Raw genomic sequence first — 23,618 nt, forward strand, 5'->3', positions numbered from 1 at the left:
TGGCTCTTGTACTGCTTTTTAATCAATTATTGATTATATCTTGGATATCAGACCTATATCAATGAAATTTACTGCAAAAAATTTTCCCAGTTAATTATTTGCTAAGTGCATTGATTTTTTTCCTCAAAATGTTTTAAATTTATGTACTCAAAACTATTTTATAACTATCTATTTTACGATCCTGTCTAGCCTTTAAGTCAAGGTTTCTTTCCCTGTCCATGGTTTTGAAAGCTATCTTCTTCTGTTCTCCTCTAATCTGCTCATGACATGGACTCTTATATCTAGTTCACGTCTCCATTTAGAGCCAATTATGGCACATGGTATGAGTGGTTGGTCTAAACCTAATTTTTGCCATTTTACTTCCTCATTTTCCATGCAGTTTTTGCTGAATAACTAATTTTTACTGATTGACATCCTTTGGAAAATAAAATACTATGATACTACGTTTGTTTCATGGTCTTATTTACCTAATCTCTTCCACTGATCAACTTTTCTATTGGTTTTATAACCAGCTCTCTTTCTTCCCACTTTTTTCATTATTTCTCTTGAGATTCTTGACCTTTTGATTCTTTAGATGGGTTTTTAAATTACTGTCTCTAGTCCTATAAATTAACTCCTTGTTACTTGATTGGTCTAGTACTGGATAAATTAATTTATGTAGTATCACCATTTTTATTACACTGACAGTCCAGCTAGGAGGAATTGATACTTCTGTTATCCATTCAGGTCTGTTTATGGTTCTATAAAGTGTTTTTGTAATTTTATTCATATAACTTGTGCATCTTGGAGCTGTACTCCCAGTGATAAGCATATTAATTTATTTTTACATTTGATCCTCACAACAACCTTGTGAGGTCAGTACTATTATTATATGCATTTTATACTGGAGGAAACTGACCCCATTAGAGGTTAAATAACTTTCCCAGGGTCACATAGCTAGTTTAAGTATCTGAGGTCAGATCTGAATTTAGGTCTTCCTGACTCCCAGTGCAAAGCTTTACCACCACTGGTCCCAATATCTGTGAGTATCTTGAAAATAGTTTCTTTTTCTATTTCTTCCAGCTGAGTTCGGTTGGTACAGACAAGCTAATGATTTTTGTCAGTTTTTTTTTGTATCCTGTTACTTTATTGAAGTTATCAATTGCCTCACTTTTTATATAATTAAAGGTTTGTCAACAGTGGCCTAGTCCAAGTATGCACAATCTACTTTGCCTGTGGGTAGGCTATCCTCCTAAAGGCTAGTTCACAATTTCCCCACTCCTCCACTTTTATCAGCTAGTAGACTCAGTTCTTTGACAAAGTCATTTACTCAATTGGCCTAGTCAGAACAGTGGTTACAAAGCATTTCTCCGGAGTAGTAACAGCCACCCTTTAGAGACCATTAGCCCCCAAAAGAGTGTTAAACTTTTGAACATTCTACCCAAATCTGGTTTCTTTTGGAGGAAAGTCTCCGATGCCCCCTTTTTGCTGAAAGCCTATTTTTTTTGTTTTTAATGGGCAAGTTATTCTTCAATAGAAGCCAATTTTGCCTTTTGAAATAATGTATTCATGTTCTCTTTATAGTGGTAGCTACTAAACCTTTTGTGATCCAGACAGTGGTTCCTCTGTGGTTGGACTCTTCTTCCTGAATACCTGCTTTCTTTGACCTTGGAGCTCTGGACTTTGGTTGTGACTTTCCTGGAAATTTTTATTTTTTCCAACAAAGGTGATTGGTGCACTCTTTCTATTCATTTACCTATGGTCCTAATGGATCTGGGAAGGTTGTTTTTTCCCATGATTTCCTGAAAAATGGTACACAGAGGGCCATTCAGAAGCTGGATGACACTAGTAAAGGGTTCTATGGAGGGCATTCAAGTATTGCCGTTAAAGTTTATTTCATCTTTATGATTCTTTCAATTTAGCTAGTATTAAAACTTTGGTTCAAAGAGCAAATTAGGATTTCTTCACGACTTACAGCCTTCAATTTCAAGTCATTCATGTATAGGATGTTTCCATTTTCCTGAATCACTATAGTAATAGGTGACAAATGACTGAGCCCATATTAGATAAGTAAGAGGCTGCCAGATAGTCACCATCTAGACTTTCACTTCACCTCCATGCAATCATGTACCAATATGAGAAGATGGGGTGAAAATCTACCCATGCATCACATAAATGGGCATTTCAGTAAAAATGTGAGAGAAACTTTTAGTCCTACTTAAATTGAATTCTGCCCCTAGGTAGGAGATTCTCTTGAAGGCAATTTAGGAGATTTTTTCCCAACACTACCTCATCCCACTCTAACATTTTGTGTGATAAATAATCTATAATGATCATTTTGTCACAATGGAAAACCACCATACTCTAAAAAAAAGTTTAAGTAAAATTGAATTTTATGAATATTTAATTTTTTATTGAAAAAATGGTTCCAAATTGATACTTTTAAAATTATGGGAACAATACATTCTAGGCAATGATGAAATGTTAAAAGTATCTTGGGAAACATAACTGAGGTTCACCATACCAGGGCCAATCTTCCCTTAAACAATTTTAGGCTAAAGCCATAATTAAAAGCTAGTTTTAGCTCTCTCCAAAGCTATTCCACACATAAGGTTATGGGTCACTATAATTTCTACCCATGATGACAGAAATGAAGGCCTAGTTAAGTACAAAGGGACACTTTCTGCCAAATACAATGATAGAAGGGAAGTGGTCAGGGTGGGGACAGGATGGCTGAAATACCACAGTCTTAACCATGAACACCAGGAGTGTTGTAACTTCTGCTAAATATACCAAATTAAGAATTGTCAAATTATGAAAGAATTATATAATCTGAAGATAACTATGAAGTAGAGATGATTTTTATGATCAAAAACAAAACAATTTTATTTTTCTTTACATCAAAATCTTCAGAATAGAATAATTTTTCATCCACAGAACCTCTTTAGGATACTTAGAACAAATACCAGGCATGTTGAATAGGGATGTTATGATGCAGAATGAATGTTGGTCTTGGAGTTTGGAAGACCTAGGTTGAAATCGTATTTCAGACACTTGCTAGCTGTATGACTCTGGACCAATTTCTTAACCTTTCTCGGCTTCAGCTCCTTAACTATAAAATGAAACTGCCTTCATGACTTCTAAGGTCCTTTCTAACTCTACATCTGGGATCCTATTATAGATTGTTATATTGATAATTCATAGGTGTTAGATATAGAAGGTCCCTTAAAGATCATCCAGGCCAACCTCCTCATTTTACAAAAGTGGAACTCAGGACCAGAGAGGAAAGATGATTTGCTCAAAGTCACATAGTAAATAAAAGAATGTGGATACAAATCTAGATTTGGACTCCAAATCTAACACGCTTTCCACCATACCATGTTGCATTTTACATCAACAAGTTGGAAAAATGGTAGTTATTTGTTTGGTGAAAGACCAAAGAATGAATGTAAGTGACTAGGTCTTTGATTTGCTAAGTCAGATCAAAGTAGGATCCCTGTCTTGAGTCAATCACTGTGGAGAAAGGGGCCTATTTTTTTGAGCAATATTTTTTTTATTGAGAAAGAGATAGAAAACATCAAACAGTAGGCAAATTAAGCTACTAACACTACCATGACCACTTCCATTCAGATTCATCGATCCCATAGAGGCCCCTGAACCTTAGCGTCTTGGGAGTAGCAATGCTTCTAGACCAGCCCATGGCTATCATCTAGGGAAGAAACTTTGTGGAAATGTTACCTGTCAATTGCTCCTGTAGATGACAAAGTGCAGTCACTGCTAGTGAAGACTCAGAAAAGAAATATCTCACTACCAAAGTCCTAGGTACTGTCAAATTATTCAACATTAGAATATGATTTTATCAATAGAAATGACACTAAATAAAAGGCATCTGCTTCGCTTGCTGTACCCTGAGGACCATGGGACCATTCTGTCTTACATGTAGTTCAAACCTTCTAATGGTGTTGTTTCATCCAATAGAATGTGAGGTCTCTGAGGGCAGAAGATTATATTACTTTTCTATTTGTATCCCTAGTGCTTAGAAATGTTTTGTATACAGTGAGTGCTTAATGCATGCCTATCATTTGTCCATTTATTCAACAACAGTCAGTAAACCAGCATTTGTTAAGTCCCTGCTATAAGCACTGTGCTAAGTACTGAGCATACAAAAATAAACAATAATCTCAAGGAGCTCACTGTCTAATTCAGGAGACAACAGGCAAATAACTATTCACAAACAAGATACAGAGGATAAACTGGAGATAATCAACAGAGGGTAAACACACATACACACACACACACACAATAGCACTGAAGTGGATCAGGAAAGGTTCCTTGAGGAAGGTGGGATTTTAGCAGGAATTTGAAGGAAGGCAGGAAGCAGAGATGTTGAGAGGAGGGAGAGCGTTCCAGGTAAAGGGCTAGCCAGAAAAGCCATGGTCTGAAGATGTAGTGTCATGTATGAGGAATAGCAAAGAGATCAGTGCCATTGCATCATAGACTCCTGGAGTGGTAGGGGGGAAAGGTAAGTATAATATGACTAGAAAGGCAGAGGTGGGTCAGATAGTGAAGGGCTTTAAAAGTCAGAGGATTTTGTATTTGCCACCTGAAGGTGATGGGAACCAATGAAGTATATTGAATAGGAGGGTGATGTGGTAAACTGTGTTTTAGAGAAGTCAGTTTGGTAGCTGAGTTGAGGACAGACAAATCAGGAGAGACTTGAGGTAAGGAGACCAGTCAGCATGCTGTTGCAATAATCCCAATTTGAGGTAATATGGACCTATACTAGAGTGGTGGCAGTGTCATAGGAGAGAAGGATTTGACAATATATTGGATATGGAGGAAAGTAGGGAACTGAGGATAACACTTAGGTTGCAAGTCTGGGTGACTGGAAGGATGGTGGTAATAATTATAGTAGTAATAGGAAAATTAAGAAAAAAGGTGGGGTTGGGAAGAAAGATGATGAGCTTGGGTTTGGACATGGTAAGTTTAAGATGTTTTTAGGACATCCAGTTTGAATAGTCCAATAGGTAGTTGGAGATGTGAGCCTGAAAGTTAGGAGTGAGGTCAGTGCTAGATAAGCAGATATGAGAATAGTTAGCATAGAGATGATAATAGAACCCATAGGAGCTAATGAGATCACCAAGCAAAATAGTGGAGAAGGAGAAGAGAATAGTGCCTTGGTGGACATCAGGAATGATGTGGATAAAGATGTAGCAAAGAAGACTGAGAAGAGGTGGTTGGACAGGTAGGAGGGATAGTGTCATGGAAACTCAGATGTATCCAGGGGGAGAGGGTGATTGACAGTGACAAAGGCTGCTGACAGATCAAAGAAGAAGTAGGCTGAGAAATAGCCATAGATTTGGAGATTAAGAGAGCATTAGTAACTTTGGAGAGAGAAGTTTCAGTTCAATGGTGAGGTCAGAAGTCAAAAGAGAGTAAGATGAGAGGAGATGAAGATGCTGGGTGTAAATGGCCTTATCAAGGAGTTTACCCATAAAAGGAAAGAGAAATATGGGATGATGACAGGGATGAGCATATCAAGGGAGGGCATTTTGAGCATATCATAGGTGTGCTTGTAGGCATGTTGAAAATAGTCAGTAGACAGAAAGGTAGAGACTTAAAAGATAAATAATAAGGATGATAGAGGAGGCAATATGTTAAGAGAAAACAGCATGCAGTGGGATTACTTGTGCATTTTGAGGCTTGGCAAGAGGTCCATGGGCAACATTTGTATGAACTTCTCCAACGGCATTTTTTCTTGCCTTCTTGCCTCTTCACGAGAGAGGGAAAAGGAGGAGACAATGGTGGAAGTCATCTGAGTGATGTGAGATGAAGAGGAGGGTATAAAAGGGAACTCTTAGTGAATAGTCTCAACTTTTTCAGTGAAATATGAAGACAAAGACAATAAAGAAAGAAAAAAGCTCTCGTTTTCAAGGATTAAGTGCATTTTATAGCTTTTGTATCATCAAAGACTTAAGTGATTTTCTGGCAATCTTATGCTATAGCAACTCAGATTAATTGTAGAATTTCATCATTTTTGATTATGTAGTGAAATATTTACTTAACCAAAGGAAGGACTCCTTAGAGATTGATAAATAAGTCTTAAGTTGGTGAACACGTGGCTTAGTTTTTTGGCTGTCATTTTGTATTATGTGCAGGCTACTACTAAGTACTAATCTCTTAAAAATTAAATTCACAAAATTTTTAATAATTAATATGCAGCTTTAATTTAATATAGGCTTTTATTTAGGAGTATGGACTTTTGAAGTATTAGAACATAAGGCTTCTGAACTAAAGCAACAGTATTATTGTCACTAAAGGTAAAAAAGGAATCTTAAATCGCTCATATGTTGTAATGTCTTAGGATTATAAGGACCTTTTAATGGACCAATGCTGAGGTTTATCATCATTTCAATGAGATTTTGATTGAAAGGAAATTGGGACAAATTACTATCCTATTTCTTTTATATTTAATGTTCTGTGGACTATTGCATAGGTAGGTAAAATCATTGCTTTTGTAGCTGAATAAAATTAATAGCATGTCAGCACATTTTGGGAGGACTTATTGAAAGCATCTTCAGAAGAACTCTAGTAGCTGACAGTGTTGGGATTAGAATACCTCATCCACTTCCCACAGGACACCGAGCTTTTTGGCTAGACCTCCATATAAGACGAAAGCTGTTCATTCTATGTTTAGAGGTTAAGAGTATTTGGGATGGTAATATTTATTAAACAAGGAATTCTTCAACTGTTATGGTTTGGTGATGCTTGGGAGATTATGGGCTATAGCTGATCTCTGACAAAGATTCACTTCAAAGGTAGCTTATTGGTTGAGTTCTCCAAGATGCTTTAAGGGAGGTCTGTATATGTACCATGAGGATTTGCCACCTGTGAGTCTGTGAAACACAACATACTTCTGAAGTATAATATTAGCTCCCAGGGAGCTCGCAGTGATGTCTTACATTTTTTTTATAATTTCCTTTCATAATCTGCATTAATCATTAAGTTAAGTTTCCATAGGAATAGTCCTGCAATTCTTGATTCAATGAAAAAATGCATCCACAAAGCAATCCTCAGATCTATACTCTGTTGAAATACTGTTGGGTAGATTCATACAAATGTATGGAGGACCTTTTGGTTACACTCTTGCAACTTTGCTGTTTCATAGGCTCCATCTAGAGGTGATGCACTTTCAAATACATATGCAAATTCAATGGCATGTAGAGTCAATAAGCCTTTACTAGCCATCAGTGATCCTATTCCATCTTGTATTCTCCAGCAGACTGCTTCCTTTACAACTCATATTTCTCATTAATCTTCAATCTCTCGTTGTCTACTGGCTTTTTCTCTCCTGCCTACTGGAGACGGTGGTGGTGGTAGGGGGACGGGAATAAGAGAAATGCAATGAGATCAGACTATTTCCACTTGGGGATTAGGTTATGTGTGGTTGGCTTCCAAATGTTTTCCATTTGGTAAAAATATACTTACAGGACTTGTGATAGCTGCAGTTGTATTAGTAACCTTAGAAATTTTGCTGTTATGCTAGTGAAAACAAGAACAAAAGGACAAGTAAGAATGATGGTCCTAAATAATATATTTTCAATTTTACCCTAGAGGTAATAGAGAAAAAAACTGAAAAAAGCAGAGCAAATCCTGAACCTCTTCCACGTCTATTTTAATATCCATGGATGAATTTCATACATATGTCTAAACACATGGGCTTTAAAGATGTTTTGGCAATTATCTATAAATTCTCAAGATGTATTGAGGTTTTCAAATATAGAATTGCCTTAAGAGTTATAGGGAAATTTTAAAATCATGTTTTCCATTTTGAGGTCTCTTCAGTAATATCAAGTGATAGGAGGACCAACTTTATAGGTCAGGTCATCAAAGATTCGTTGAAAATATTATTATTTTAACCCCCAAAATGCATTGTCTATATCACCAACAGCGGCAAGGTAGAAAGAATAAATAGTAGATAAAAATTAAAATTTTCAAAACTTTCAGATGAGTTACAGATACTCTGGTTTGATGTTTTGTTTCATTTTCTATAGCCCTGATTATCACAAAGTTAATATCATAAGACTTTTAATATGTAAAATAATTATTTGAACGCCTATATGATTAGATTTTGTCAGACTTTACTAAGTTAGATGAAGTCTAAACACCAGTATGTTTAAGCACCCACTGCAACCTGGCAAGTAAATAGGAAGATCTATAAGAAAAAAAAAACAATCCTAAATGTATCTTATAAACAAGATGGAATGGCCCTTTTAAATGTAAGCAGACCAAGCTGGACAATTTGTGGACAGTGGTCTATGACAGAGCTCTTTGACTCAGAATTATACTGAACAATATTTTCCAGAATCAGATGATTTCATGAAGTAGACAGCTAAATCCAAGACACGATTGACTGAGCTACTCACTGCCTAAATGGACATCAAGATGCTTGCCGTGTTCCATTTTTTTTTGGTCTTCTTGAATAGTCACATTTATTGTCACTTTACTCTTACAGTGACATGACTCTTTTGGAAAAATAACGAAGGGCCACATTTAAGACAAAACAGGAAATTTAAAATGCAGGTTCTTTTCGTCCTTGTTCCTTGCAAAACTGTAGATAAATGTCCCACAGAAAAATGCTACTGTTACACTTGAAATCGAGGCCCCCGCTTCCAAGGGTGTGAATATTTTGGGAAAAAATTATCACTGTTCAAAACAATAGCTTCAGAAGCTGCATAAAGACTGATTCTTGTCTTATTCTATTTTTTACTAAAAGTTTTCATTAAACTTGCCTTCTTTACTCCCTCTCTGACTTTCTGCATAATGATTGATTGATGTTTGCTGCTTAGTCTGTCACAAAATGCTATAGATTTTCTATGATTTGGTATCCACATATATTTGTTTCCTCACTGTCAAAAGTTTCATTGGAATAAGCTTCCTATTTTGCTGTACAATCAACTGCTTTAATGTACAATGCAAAGGGGTAAAAACTATCACAGATTCTGAAGGAAACTGCCAGGAGATAGGAGGCAGCCACAAAACTTATTGAACACAGACACAGAGTAGTCCAGATTTAATGACACTTCTGAAGAAGTATCCAAGGGGATACCCTTGGAGAAAAACAAGAACTGCAGTCATTTCATCTTGATGGATTAATTATGCAGAAATACCCCAACCAACCAGTGGCCTAATATTGGAAAGTCCTCAAAACCAATACAAAGGGCATGGTAAGGTAGATGTTCTCATCTACAGCTGTAATAACTACATGTTGTTTTTGGATTCAAGAACCTGCAGTTTTGTCTTAAAAGGATTACTTTTGCAACTGTAAAAATATTTATTCTCATCACCTTGTCTCTGGTACTTTTAGAGGAAGTGTTTTCTTATGCTGATAAGAAAAAATCCTGCCATTTATATTCTAAATACTACCCTTTTCTCCCTTTACTAAGCCCTTTTTTTCTCTACTTCTGTGAAATGCTTAACTTTTCTAGCCTAAATTACTGCATAATGCTTCTGGTTGGCCATGTACTTACTCTGAGTGGGTCAGAAAGGTTACAAAAACCAAATTTGTACCCAGGAATATGAATTTGCTATCAGTGGGAGCAGATGCCTTAGCATGCTAATAAATCTCTTTGTGGTGTGTCCTTTGGTCTTGAAGAAGACCATGACATCAGGAAAATGATGACATGACTTGCAATTGAATTGGATTTAAGTGAGGGAGGTCCTGTACAAAGTCACCTCCCTCACTTTCTCCTCCAGAGTTATCTGGGTCCAATGGCCAGGAGGTAGCCACTGAATCCTGGATCATTTCCAATAGATCTCTTTACTTCCAGTTTGGTCTCCTGTCTCTGACCCATAGTCATTGTCCCCTTCACCTATGGCTCTACTTCTCTCAAGACGTCAAGAGAATCACCTGGCATTATAAACACACCCATGTCTGCCTAGCTCAAAAAAAGAAACCCAGAACAAACAAAATCTCACTTGATCCATCCATTCCTGCTAGCTTCCATGCTATATCTATCTTCTCATTCATAGTTAAACTTCTTGACAAAGCCTTCTATAATCAGCGCCTCCACTTACTCTCATTTTACTCTCTTCTTAATTCTATGTAGTCTGACCTAATCTGATGACGTTTTCTTCCAAGGTTAGCAAATGATCTCTTAATCTCTAAATCTAATGACCACTTCTCAGTCTCCATCCTCCTATGGTAACTAGGTGTTCACCAAGGCTTTTTCTGGAGCCCTCTTCTCTTTCAATACTCTCTTGCTTGACTATCTCATTAGCTCCCATGAAGGTAATTATCATCTCCATGCTGACTACTCTTATATCTATGTGTCCAGCCCTAACCTCCAGGCTCACATCTCCAACTATCTATATTAAGCATCTGAAACTAGATGTTTCATAGACATCTTAGGCGCAAAATGTCCAAATTTGCCCTTATTATATTTCTCCCTCTTTGAGAGCAGGGGCCATTAACTTTTCAAAAATACCCTTACCTCTTAGGTAAGGCACATAGTAAGTACATAGTAAAGCACATAGCACCTGGCACATAGTAAGAGCTCTATAAATGCACTGTATACTTGTTACAAATGTTTTTCAGGTTTTTTTAATCTGCTTATCATTGGCTTTAAGATATATTGAGCCTATTTATCTTGTTTGGCCAGGTAGTTGTTAATATTTCTGTAGTTGTCTTAGGAATGGTGGGATTTGTATTTCATTAATGTTCTACAGATTTTTCTGAGGCTATTTTTCAAATAATTTTGAATTTTTACTGTTCTGAAAGTATACATTAGGTTAAGTATTGCATAGATGCCAATTGATTTAAGTGCTTTCTTCCCAATCATCTTTAACTTCAGGAAGCCAGTAAATCTCTTAATATATTCATCCACAGCATTATTTTTGAAACATCATGATGTGTCAAAGGCCTGTCACAGGCCAAGTTATTTATAGTTATTGACTTTATCAGCTGGCTTAATATGATCTCTGGAATAAAGCTCAAAACTTTTAGTCTTTATCATTCTTTGGTACTTATTAGGAATTTTCAACGTTTCAAGTCCAAGTGACATTGTGATATCTTTGGAAAAAGATTCCCAAAGTTGGAGATGTGTATGCGTATATGTATGTGTACATGTGTGTGTGTGTGTGTGTGTGTGTATAAATAGTATTTCATTCTTCCCAATTACATGTAAAGATAGTTTTCAACATTCATTTTTGTAAGATTTTGAGTTCCAATTTTCCCCCTCCCTTCTCCACCCTCTCCATTTCTTTTTTTAATTTTTTTTATTTAATATATTTAGTTTTCAGCATTGATTTTCACAAGAGTTTGAATTACAAATTTTCTCCCCATTTCTACCCTCCCCCCCGCTCCAAGATGACGTATATTCTGGTTGCCCTGTTTCCCAGGCAGCCCTCCCTTCTGTCATCCCACTCCCCTCCCATCCCCTTTTCCCTACCTTTCTTGTAGGGCAAGATAAACTTCTACGCCCCATTGCTTGTGTATCTTATTTTCTAGTTGCATGCAGAAACTTTTTTTTGTTTTTGAACATCTGTTTTTAAAACTTTGAGTTCCAAATTCTCTCCCCTCTTCCCTTCCCACCCACCCTCCCTAAGAAGTCAAGCAATTCAACATAGTCCACATGTGTATCATTATGTATAACCCTTCCACAATACTCATGTTGTGAAAGACTGTGTTTTGCTCCTTCCTAACCTATACCCCTTATCTAATTTTCTCCCTTGACCCTGTCCCTTTTTGAAAGTGTTTGTTTTTGATTACCTCCTCCCACATCTGCCCTCCCTTCTATCATCCCCCCTTTTTTATCTTCTTCCTCCTTCTGTCCTGTGGAGTAAGATACCCAATTGAGTGTGTATGGTATTCCCTCCTCAGGTCAAATCTGATGACAGCAAGATTCACTCATTCCCCCTCACCTGCCTTCTCTTCTCTGCCTACAGAACTGCTTTTTCTTGCCACTTTTATGCGAGATAATTTACCCCATTCTATCTCTCCCTATCTCCCTCTCTCAATATATTCCTCTCTCATCCCTTAATTTGATTTTATTTCTTCTAGATATCTTCCCTTCATCTTCAACTCACCCTGTGTCCCCCCCCCTCTCTCTATATATATATATACACACACACACACGTACATATATACATACATACACACTCACATACATATATACACATAAACATACATATACATATATACGCATATTCCCTTCAACTACCCTAATATTGAGGTCTCATGAGTCATACACATCATCTTTCCATGTAGGAATGTAAACAAAACAGTTCAACTTTAGTAAGTCCCTTGCAATTTCTTTTTCTTGTTCTTTTTCTTGATTACCTTTTCATGCTTCTCTTGATTCTTGTGTTTGAAAGTCAAATTTTCTATTCAGCTCTGGTCTTTTCACTGAGAAAGCTTGAAAGTCCTCTATTTTATTGAAAATCCATATTTAGCCTTGGAGCATGATACTCAGTTTTGCTGGGTAGGTGATTCTTCGTTTTAATCCTAGCTCCATTGACCTCTGGAACATCGTATTCCAAGCCCTTCGATCTCTTAATGTAGAAGCTGCTAGATCTTGGGTTATTCTGATTATGTTTCCAAAATACTCAAACTGTTTCTTTCTGGCTGCTTGCAGTATTTTCTCCTTGGTCTGGGAGCTCTGGAATTTGGCTACAATATTCCTAGCAGTTTTCTTTTTGGGATCTTTTGCAGGAGGCAATCGGTGGATTCTTTCAATTTCTATTTTACCCTCTGGCTCTAGAATATCAGGGCAGTTCTCCTTGATAATTTCTTGAAAAATGATATCTAGGCTCTTTTTTTGATCATGGCTTTCAAGTAGTAAAATAATTTTTAAATTATCTCTCCTGGATCTATTTTCCAGGTCAGTGGTTTTTCCAATGAGATATTTCACATTGTCTTCCATTTTTTCATTCCTTTGTTCTGTTTTATAATATCTTGATTTCTCACCAAGTCAATAGCTTCCACTAGCTCCAATCTAATTTTTAAGGTAGTATTTTCTTCAGTGGTCTTTTGGACCTCCTTTTCCATTTGGCTAATTCTGCCTTTCAAGGCATTCTTCTCCTCATTGGCTTTTTGGAGCTCTTTTGCCATTTGAGTGAGTCTATGTTTTAAGGTGTTGTTTTCTTCAGTATATTTTTCAGTATTTTTTTGGGTCTCCTTTAGCAAGTCATTGACTTGTTTTTCGTGGTTTTCTTGCATCCTTCTCATTTATCTTCCCAATTTTTCCTCTACTTCTCTTACTTGCTTTTCCAAATCCTTTTTGAGCTCTTCCATGGCCTGAGACCAGTTCACATTTTTCTTGGAGGCTTTTGTTGTAGGCTCTTTGACTTTGTTGACGTCTTCTGGCTGTATGTTTTGGTCTTCTTTGTCACTAAAGATTCCAGAGTCTGAGACTGAACCTGGGTGCATTTTCGCTGCCTGGCCATGTTCCCAGCCAACTTACTTGACCCTTGAGTTTTTCCAGCGGGGTATGACTGCTTGTAAAGAGTTCTATGTTCCAAGCTTGGGGGGATGTGCCAGCTCTGCCACACCAGCACTCCTCCTTCCCCAAGAACCACCAGCCAGGACCTGACTGGGATCTTCAGCAGGCTGTGCACGCCTGCTCTGATCTGCCACTTAATTCCTCCCACCAGGTGGGCCTGGGGCCAGAAGCAACTGTAGTTGTACTTCTGTAGCTGCCCCACCTCCGCTGCCCCCGGAGTGGTGACCAAACTGCAAACTCCTTCTTCCACTCTGTCCCCAGCAGCTTTTCCCACTAACCTCTGTTGTCTTTGGTGTTTGTGGGTTGAGAAGTCTGGTAACTGCTGCAGCTCACTGATTCAGGGCGCTAGGGCACACTTCACCCGACTCCTGGTCTGGTTGGATTCCCGCTGCCCATGCACTCCCAGCTCTGTGTGGGATAGACCTTACCCAGAGACCATTCAGTCTGTCCTGGGCTAGAGTCCTGCTTCCCTCCGCTATTTTATGGGTTCTGCAGGTCTTCTCTGTTGTCTTTGCTGTTTGTGGTTTGAGAAGTCTGGCGACTGTCACAGCTCACTGATTCAGGGCACTAGGGCCCACTCTGCCAGGCTCCTTGTCTGGTTGGTCTGCGCGCCCACGCTGGGCTGGGCTCTGCTCCGCTCCATGCGCAAAAGACCTCACCCAGCAACTATCCAGGCTGTCCTGGGCTGGAGCCCTGCTTCCCTCTGCTATTTTGTGGGTTCTGCAGTTCTAGAATTGGTTCGGAGCCATTTTTTATAGGTTTTTGGAGGGACTTGGTGGGGAGCTCACACTAGTCCCTGCTTTCCAGCTGCCATCTTGGCTCCGCCCCCCCTCTCCATTTCTGAAATACACCAGCTCATCATTTCTTACAGCACAATAATATTCTATACATTCATATACCACAACTTGTTCAGCTATTCCCCAATTGATGGGCATACCCTCAATTTTCAGTTCTTTGCCACCACAAAAATATCTGCCATAAATATTTTGTACATGTAGGTCCTTTTTCCTTTTTTATGATCTCTTTGGGATATACACCTAGTAGTCATACTGCTGGATCAAAGGGTTTGCACAGTTTTATAGCCCTTTGGGCACAGTCCCAAATTGCTCTCCAGAATGGTTGGATCAGTTCACAACTCCACCAACAATGCATTGGTGTCCCAATTTTCCCACATCTCCAGTATTTATCATTTTCCCTTTCTGTCATATTAGCCAGTCTGATGGGTATGAGGTGGTACCTCAGAGTTGCCTTTCTCTAGTCAATAGTGATTCAGAGCATTTTTTCATATGACTATAGATCAACAATATAGACTATAGATAAGGTAATTTCTTCACCTGACAACTGCCTGTTCATATTCTTTGACCATTTATCAATTGGAGAATGATTTGTGTTATTATAAATTTTACTCAGTTCTCTATACATTTGAGAAATGATGTCTTTATCAGAAACACTGGCTTTAAAAATTGTTTCCTAGCTTTCTCCTCTCCTAATCTTGGTTGCATTGGTTTTGTTTTTAATTTAGTATAATCAAAATGATCCATTTTACATCTAGTAATACTATCTCTAGTTTGGTCATAAATTCTTCCCTTTTCCGTAGATCTGACAGGTAGACTATTCCTTGCTCTTATTTGCTTATGGTGGCACCCTTTATGTCTAAACCATGTACCCATTTTGACTTTATCTTGGTATATGGTATGAGATGTTGGTTTACACCTAGTTTCTGCCATACTGTTTTCTAGTTTTCCCAGCAGTTTTTTTCAAATAGTAGTTCTTATTCTAGAAGTTGGAGTATTTAGGTTTATTAAGCAGTAGATTATTATAGTCATTTACTACTATGTCTTGTGTACAAAACCTATTCCACTGATCCATCACTCTATTCCATAGCCAATATTAAATAGTTTTCATGATTGCTACTTTATAATGTAAATTTAGATTTTGGTACAGCTAGGCCACCTTCCTGTACATTTTTCCATTAATTCCCTTGATATTCTTAACCTTTTGTGCTTCCAGATGAATTATTATTTTTTCTAGCTCTATAATAGTTTGGTAGTATGATTAGTATGGCACTGAATAAATTGATTTAGGCAGAGTTGTCATTTTATTATATTAGCTCAGTCTACCCATGAGCAACTGATATTTTTCCAGTTGTTTAGATCTAGTTTTATTTGTGTGAAAAGTGTTTCATAATTGTGTTCTTGGGCTTGTCTTGGCAGGGAGACTCCCAAATATTGTCTACAGCTATTTTAAATGAAATTTCTCTATCTCTTGCTGCTGGACTTGGTTGGTAGTACATATAAATGCTGATGATTTATGTGGGTTTATTTTATATCCTGCTACTTTGTTAAAGTTGTTAATTATTTCAAATAGTTTTTAAATTGATTGTCTAGTATTCTCTAAGTATACATCATCCGATCTGCAAAGAGTCATAGTTTTGCTTCCTCATTGCCTATTCTAATTCCTTCAATTTATTTTTCTTCTCTTGTTGCTAAATCTAACATTTTTAGTATAATATTGAATAATAGAGGTCATTTGGGTTTTTTTGGTGGACCCTCACACCTTTATGTCATTCAAATCTGCTGAATAATTAATAAGATGATTTTCTTAACCTTCTTTGATTTGGAAGCTTTACTTTGCTCCATTTAGGAGAAATAATTAGGAATTTAAGACTAGGTAGACCCTTGTTGGTGTAAAATTATCTCCCTGAAAAAAATATCACATTTCATATACATCTTTTAAAGTTGATTTTTGAAATTCATTATTATTTTATTTCAAATCCAAATTCTCTCCCTCCCACTTCCTTCTCCACTCATTGAGAAAAGACAAACAAAACTTGTTACACACATTTATATATAGCTGAGTGAAACAAACTCTTCTAATTCCGCTCACTTCACTCTATATCAGTTTATACAAGTTCTGACCTTTCTGTGAAACTATTCCCTTCATCAGACTGGAAGAAAATTATTAGTTTATGTTTAATTTAATTGGTTTATTAATTAAATTAGTTTCATGAGGAAAGATCAAAGTATGGTCCTGCAGTACATATTGTACTGACGATTTATTATCTTTTTTGCCACTATGATTAGACTGCTATTGTAGAATCAACTTTTGTTTAAAAATATTAGGACTCTAAATAGTATAATTAAATATACATATATTCTATTTATGTTGCAAAGCAATCATATTCCATCAAGGTAGCAATACTTTTTATTTTTCTAATGTAATAATTGCTTTCTCAACAAGAAAGTTTCAAAACTAGAACTGGGAAATCAAAGAATGTGGTCACTGGAGCAATAATCATTATCTATGTTTTGTTAAACATTCCATTTTTAATTTGTGGATTAGCTTTTTGACCCAATGGAATTGTAAAATGGGTTAGTTAAAACTTCTGTTTCATTTTTTGCACATTATAATTCTGATTACAGATTGGATTCCTCTAAGTGGGTTCTTAATCCTTGCCAATGATGAGATTTCTCATTATCTGGCACAGATAATACATGTGTGTGTTGTGTGTATATATGCACATCCATCTATATATACACACATACGTGTATATATGTATGCGTGTGTATACACAAATATACGCACATACACACATATACTTCGCTGTTGATCCAGAAAGAAAGTTACTTTGATAACTGTAAAGAGAAATGAGAGACAACAATGGTAACATGGCATGATCAAACACTGGACTTGGAACCAGGAAGACCTGAGTCTGAATTCCGCCCATGACATTTACTATCTGTGTGACCAGAGGAACGCACTTAATCTTCCCAGGCCTGAGTCAGTAAACAACATTTATTAGGTTCTTACTAAAGTTCTATGCTCGTAGTATAAAAATAGAGGAGGAAAAACTGGTCCCTACCCTGAAGGAGTGTCATTCTAATAAGAGAGGCACTGTGTAAATAACTAGATACGGACAAGATATTTTCAGAGTAGATGGAAGGCAATCTGAAAAGGGAGGTGCAAGCAGCTGGGAATGGGGCAGGATCAAGAGAATCCCCTTTTGAGGCTGAGTCTTGAGCTGAATGTTGAAGGAAGGCAGGAGTGGAGATGACAGGGCAGAACATTCCAGACTTGGGGACAAGAGGCATGGAGAAAGGAGAGTGCTTTGATCACACACCTACACGTAGGGTAGAGTAGCTGTACTGTAGAGTCAAGTGTGAGAAGACAGGAACTTTAGGAAGAGGCAAGATTATGAAGAGCTTTAAATGCCAAATAGAGGACTTTAAATCTGATTCTGGAGATAATCGTGAACTGGCGAACAGTGCAATAATAATGAAGGAGAGTTCATTGAGCAGAAAAGGGCCAGGGTCAGACCAATATATCAGGATGATCATCTTGAGAGACAAGTAATGATGGTGGAGGAGCAGAAAGTGGTACAGATGTATTCTTCCCCATAACTCCTCCACAAAGATCTAGAACAACACTATGGTGAGTAATGATTGGTAAATGCACACCTCCCCTCACCCCCCAATATTGCAGTGAGTCATTTTTCTAGGCCAGGTTGGCATAAGGACATAGAGTAACACTGGGGAGGAGTTCAACCAGGAGTGACCATGAAGGCCAGAGTAGGAACTGAAAGAGGGCTAAGGCTGTGCCAGCAGGGCAAGAAGAGGTCCTAGACTGAGAGATGCCCTAACATTTTGGAAGGATGCAGGAATAGGTGGCAGCTCTGTTGCTCACTCTCAGTTCTGACTAACAGACCCGGGATGGGCTGGAGAGAGAACCTGTACCTAAGGGTGGTGTGACAAAGTGAGGAGCAGTCAAGTCCAAATCCTCACTTGAGCTTTCCATCTCAGCTCACTATTATCCTGTTTCTCTTTTGTCTTTTACAGCTAAATTCCTTGAAAAGGCCATCTACAATGGATGCTTCCACTTCCTCTCCTCTAAATCTCTTTTTAATCCCTTATAATCAGCTTCCAATTTTATCTTTGCACAGTTCCCAGCTTTTGAACCTGCTGATTACTCTCTCCTTTCTCCTACTCTTTCCTCTCCAGGTTTTCAGGACACCACTCTCCTGGTTCTCATCCTGCCCATCTGACCTACTGTCAGTTTCATTTTCTGGATCTTCAATCAGATCACACCCTCTCACGAGGGGAATAACCACAAGGTTCTGTCCTGGGCCCTCTTGTCTTCTATCTCTTTACTACCTCGCTTGGTGATCTCAGCTCCCATGGATTTAATATCACTTCTATGCCAATGATTCCCAAATCTACCTTATCCTGCCCTAAACTCTGCTGTGCTTTAAAAATCTTGGATCTCCAACTGTCTTTGAGACATCCAGAACTGGATGTCCAGGAGATATCTTAAATGAATTATGTCTAAAATAGAACTCATTATCTTTCCCCGCTAAAACCCTCCTCCCCACGTACCCCATTACTGTAGTGGGCAACACCCCCCCCCAGACTCTCAGGCTTACTCTCTAGGAGTCATCCTGAATTCTTCACTATCTCTCACCTACCATATCCAATATGTTGCCAAAGCCTGTCAATTTAATGTTTTTCAATATCTCTAAAATACACCCCCTTCTCTCCTCTGACACTGCTCCCATCCTGATGCAGGCTTTCATCACCTCATGTCTGGACTATTAGAACAGCTGCTGCCTCAAGTCTCTTCCCACACCAGTCCATTCTCCATTTAGTCACTAAAGTGATTGTTCATGTCGCTATGACCCCTTGCCCCCAATCAATGAACTCAAATGGCTCATTACCTCCAATTATCTTTTTGGCATTCAAAGCTCTTCATAACCTGGTCCCTCTTGCCTTCCCCATCTTCTTGATCCAATGACACTGATCTCCTGGCTGTTCCACAAACAAGATCCTCCATCTCTTGGTTCTGGGCATTCTCTCTGGCTGTCCCCCAGACCTGGAATGTTCTAACTCCTCTGCTCGGACTACTCACCTCCCTGACTTCCTTTAAGTTCCAACTAAAATCCCACCTTCCACAGGAAGCCTACCTTTAATTCTTGTGTTGATTATTTCCTATTTATTCTGTGTATACCTTGCTTTGTATATATTTGCTTGTATGTTGTTTCACTTCTTAGATTATAAGTTCCTTGAGAGTAGGAACTGTCTTTGCCTCTTTTCTTAGCACAGAGTAGGTACTTAATAGCTAATTAGTGATTATCTTTGACCTCAGAAGTAGAGAAGGGTTTCTTCAGTTCCAGTCACAAGCCCAGTATGAAACTTGCTGTAGAATAAGAAGGCAAGAAATGCCCAGATTAAAGGTGAACCTATAGTTCTGTCACTGTGAACCTGTAGAGTTTTTCACCTGGCTGATAAGGGCTGAGTCCAGAGGCACTCAAACCTGGGGCAAGACCATAGCTGTGTTATCAAGAGAACTCAGACCAGGAAACAGCAATCAGACTACTTGGAGAGCACTAAAAATTTACAGATACCCTACCTGAGCTTACTCTGAGATCCTAGAACAACACAACACTTGGTACCCCAAGAAAGCAGCATCAGGACCTTAGAGGACCCAAGCCTGGCCCAAACACTCTTACCAGAAGGCTTCCACACTAAGCTACTAGAACTTCAAACCTCCAATTCTAAAATAGCTCACCAGATTTGTACAAGTCCAATAGGGTAGGATAAAGCCTTTGATTTAGTCAATAAAGGCATCTACATCTTGATCATACCTCTGATTAATTAAATCAATATGTGTTCTCACCTGGCAAAGGTTTCAGCACTAAGTGAAGGGAGGTGTGGTGATTGACCCGATTGGCTGAATTGACCCTCCACCCTTATACATCCATAACACAGAATTTGTTCTTGCTTGGAGAGATGACCAGAATTCCTATTCCCAGGGATTCCCAGTCCCAGAGATTTCCAGACATTAGGCTCCATGTTAATGGAAACTAGCCAGTCAATCAGTTATTGCATTCTCATTCATGTTTTAGTGATGAAAAGAATAGCTTGTGAGAATATCAGACATTCCTCTGTCTTCTTACTAACAAAACTATTCCCTATTATAAAACTATTTCTTCACCACCTCACCCTTAGACTACTGCAGTAGCCTGCTGGTGTGTCTGCCTGCCACAAGTCTCTCTCCATTCCAGTCCATCCTCTATTCAGCTGCCAAAGTCATTGCATTAAAATGGTACCTCACTCTGGTCCCCCCGACCATCCGCCTCCCTTCTAGTTAGTATAGCAAATTTATAAGACTCATCTTCCTGAGATCAAATCCATCCTTAGACATTTACTAGCTGTATGACTCTGGGCAAGTCATCTAACCCTGTCTGCCTCAATTTCCTAATCTGTAAAGTAAGCTAGAGAAGGAAATGACAAACTACTCTAGTATCTTTGCCAAGAAAACCCTAAATGGGGTCCTATTTGAGTCAGACCACCAATGAAAACGACTGAACAGCAACAATATAAAGTTAACAATAATAAGAAGTGAGATTGAAAGGGGAAACCTGAAGTCACTTACAGACGGTCCCATAGATTAAGAAAGCATGATGTTGACTTAAAAACTGTCTCATAAATTAACTTAAACCACATCCTGAGACTATGTATTAAATCTGGGGAAGCCAGCTAGGTCTTGCTGTAAGAGCCCCTTGGTCCTATCAATGCTCCTGGTTTGTAAATACCTGAAAAGCTCCAGATATCTGCAGTAAGACCCTCCAGAACACCAGATGTTGCTGAAAACTTTAAGATGATGTGGATATGCTAATGAACTAACACTATGGTAGCAGAGATAAAGAGTTAGTCTGTCTCCCACCAAAATCCTAGAAAATGAGACCCCAAACTCCTGCCCCTTGAGCATTTCTCCATCTACTATGGGGCCATGATGCCTGAATGCTCCCAAATCCAATCCATAAGTGACTATCTTTTCCCATTCTCTTCCCCATGATGCCTGCCCCATCCAACACCCCAACCCCTGTGCTCATGCCTCCTGCCTCTGCATCCCTTCACTGTTGGCCTTTGTACTCTCTATCTTATTAAAATACGCTTAGAGCATTACTCTGTACTTGTTGCCATCATGGTCTTTCCTGGTGAGTATCTAAATAACTGAGTATGCCTGCCCCCCAGTAGACCCAGAATGACCACACTGAAGTACCCTTAATTCCATAAATTAAGTAACAATTCAGTGATCTTCTTAAAATACAGGTCTAACCTTGTTATTCTCCCCTGCTCCATAAATATTTCTTATTGTCTCCAGGATCAAGTATAAAATCTTCTGCTTGGCATTCCACCTGCCCCACTTCCATCTTTTTATACACTGTACCCCGCATTGTACTCTTTGATCCAAGGACACTGACCTCCTTGCTGTTCCTAGAAGATGACATTATACCTCCCAACTTCAGGTATTTTCACTGGAATCTCTCCACCTCTTTCTCTACTTCCTGGCTTCCTTGAAGCCCCAGCTAAAATTGTCCCCCCCTCCTTTACTTCTAGTGTCTTCTCTCTGTTGGTTATTTTCAATTTATTCTCTCTATAGCTTGTCTGTACACAGTTATTTGCATATTGTCTCCCCCTTCAGATTATGAGCTACTTGAGAGCAGGGGCTATTTTTTTTTTACCTTTCTTTGTATCCCCTGTGCTTGGCACAGTGCCTGACACAGCAGGCACTTAATAAATGTTTCCTGCTTACCTGACTGACCATCAATCTCTACCAAATGTATTGCTCTTTCGCTCTTACTGCATTTCAAAAGTTCTTGTGTCTTATTTTTTAATGTACCAGTGATTAAGCCCAAGTTGTACATTTACTAGAAGGTAGCTGTTTTTTTTTCATACAAAGTAAGATGTTTGCTGAGCAGGAATTTTTTTAAGACTCAGATAATATAAAGCAGTCACACCCTAAGAGACTGGTTTACTCATAGCTCAATAGGCCTTATGGTCACAGAAAGGACAGGACTGGCTAAGTTAGTGTAGCAGCATGAGGCCTTTTCTCTGCCCCTGCAATATTACAGCTGGATGAGCTTGAGGTCAGTAAAGGTAACATGTTCTGAGGCTCTCTCAGTGCCTGGATATAGTTAGTGCCAAACAAGCTAAAAACAAATCTCTTTTCTGTCATAGTAGTCTTGACCTGGGAGGATCCTGCAGGTGTCAGAGGCATCATGCCTGGGGGCTGCCTCCAGTCTATGGCCCAGAGGCTAGCAGCAGAGCGTTTACATGTTGAAAAAAAAAAACTACTGAAGTTAAAGATTTCACGGTGTGATAGTTACATATTAAATCTGAGAAATAAACATATGCCCCCTTATTAATGGAAAACCTACAACAAATAATTCAAATCAAGCATAAGTATTTTTCCACTTAAAATGAAGAGAATGGGAATCTCTTCCCTTCTTTAACAGATAATAGAATAAGAAATAGCAGGTAACTCACCTCAAATCTGTGGGCCTTGGAAGCAGTTTTCTTTTTCCAGTGAAGTAGACCTCGAAATCTTCCATCTTAAGCCTGTGTGCATAGTCAATATAGCCAGACAGCTCCTGACCATGAGCATTTCGGTCACGAATGAAGATTATAGACTGAAAGAGAGCAGAAATGTAGAGAAAATAAATCAATAAAAATAATATCCTATTCTATTTGAACAAATGTTCAATATATTTATTTCTCTCAATCATGGAACTGCAATAGGTCTATGATTAAACAACGTAGTTATCCGCACTTTAGGTGCAGACTGCACCAACTTAAATGTGCCTTTTCATTCTTTTCCACATTCCATTCAATTTTATCAACATTTAGTTAGTTCTGTTATGTAAAAAAAAAAAGTCTCTTTTCTCAACGTGGTCAAATATCGCTGGCAAGATACACAGACACAGATGGGTAAATACAATCAAATTTGAAGAGGAAGAGAGTATTAGGCATTCCAAGAGGATGAGATGAGATTCTTTACTTGGAGAACTAGTCTGTGCTAAGGCACAGAAAAGTGTCTATGTAAAGAGTGGGGTCAAATTTTAAGTCCCCTGGGACTGAAGCACGTGTATAAGATACACGTGGGGCAAAGGGTAACTCACATAGCTCCTGGTCCTCTAAGACCTAGGGGTACTTTCACAGTTCTCCTCTTGAATGCAGTTCTGCTGGGCAGGTCATTCCTCTGGGCTCCTAGGATCTCACTCAGCCTTGACTTCATAGCTGACACTCCCCTGACACCATTAGTGGCCACTCTCTCTGAAGCGGCCACTTTTGCCTCTGT

At 38.5% G+C, this 23,618-nt stretch overlaps 1 protein-coding gene across 1 annotated transcript in view; it reads right to left on the reverse strand.

Annotated features, from left to right (window-relative positions):
• Positions 1 to 23,618, reverse strand: part of CFAP299 (cilia and flagella associated protein 299) — a 441,174-nt gene that overhangs the window by 70,262 nt on the left and 347,294 nt on the right. Inside the window, exon 5 of the mRNA XM_036763718.1 lies at positions 22,808 to 22,950. Within this exon, the coding sequence (XP_036619613.1) occupies positions 22,808 to 22,950 (143 nt within the window). The remainder of the gene's footprint in view (positions 1 to 22,807; positions 22,951 to 23,618) is intronic.

Source organism: Trichosurus vulpecula, chromosome 6, assembly GCF_011100635.1.
Source record: "Trichosurus vulpecula isolate mTriVul1 chromosome 6, mTriVul1.pri, whole genome shotgun sequence".
NCBI lineage: Eukaryota > Metazoa > Chordata > Mammalia > Diprotodontia > Phalangeridae > Trichosurus > Trichosurus vulpecula.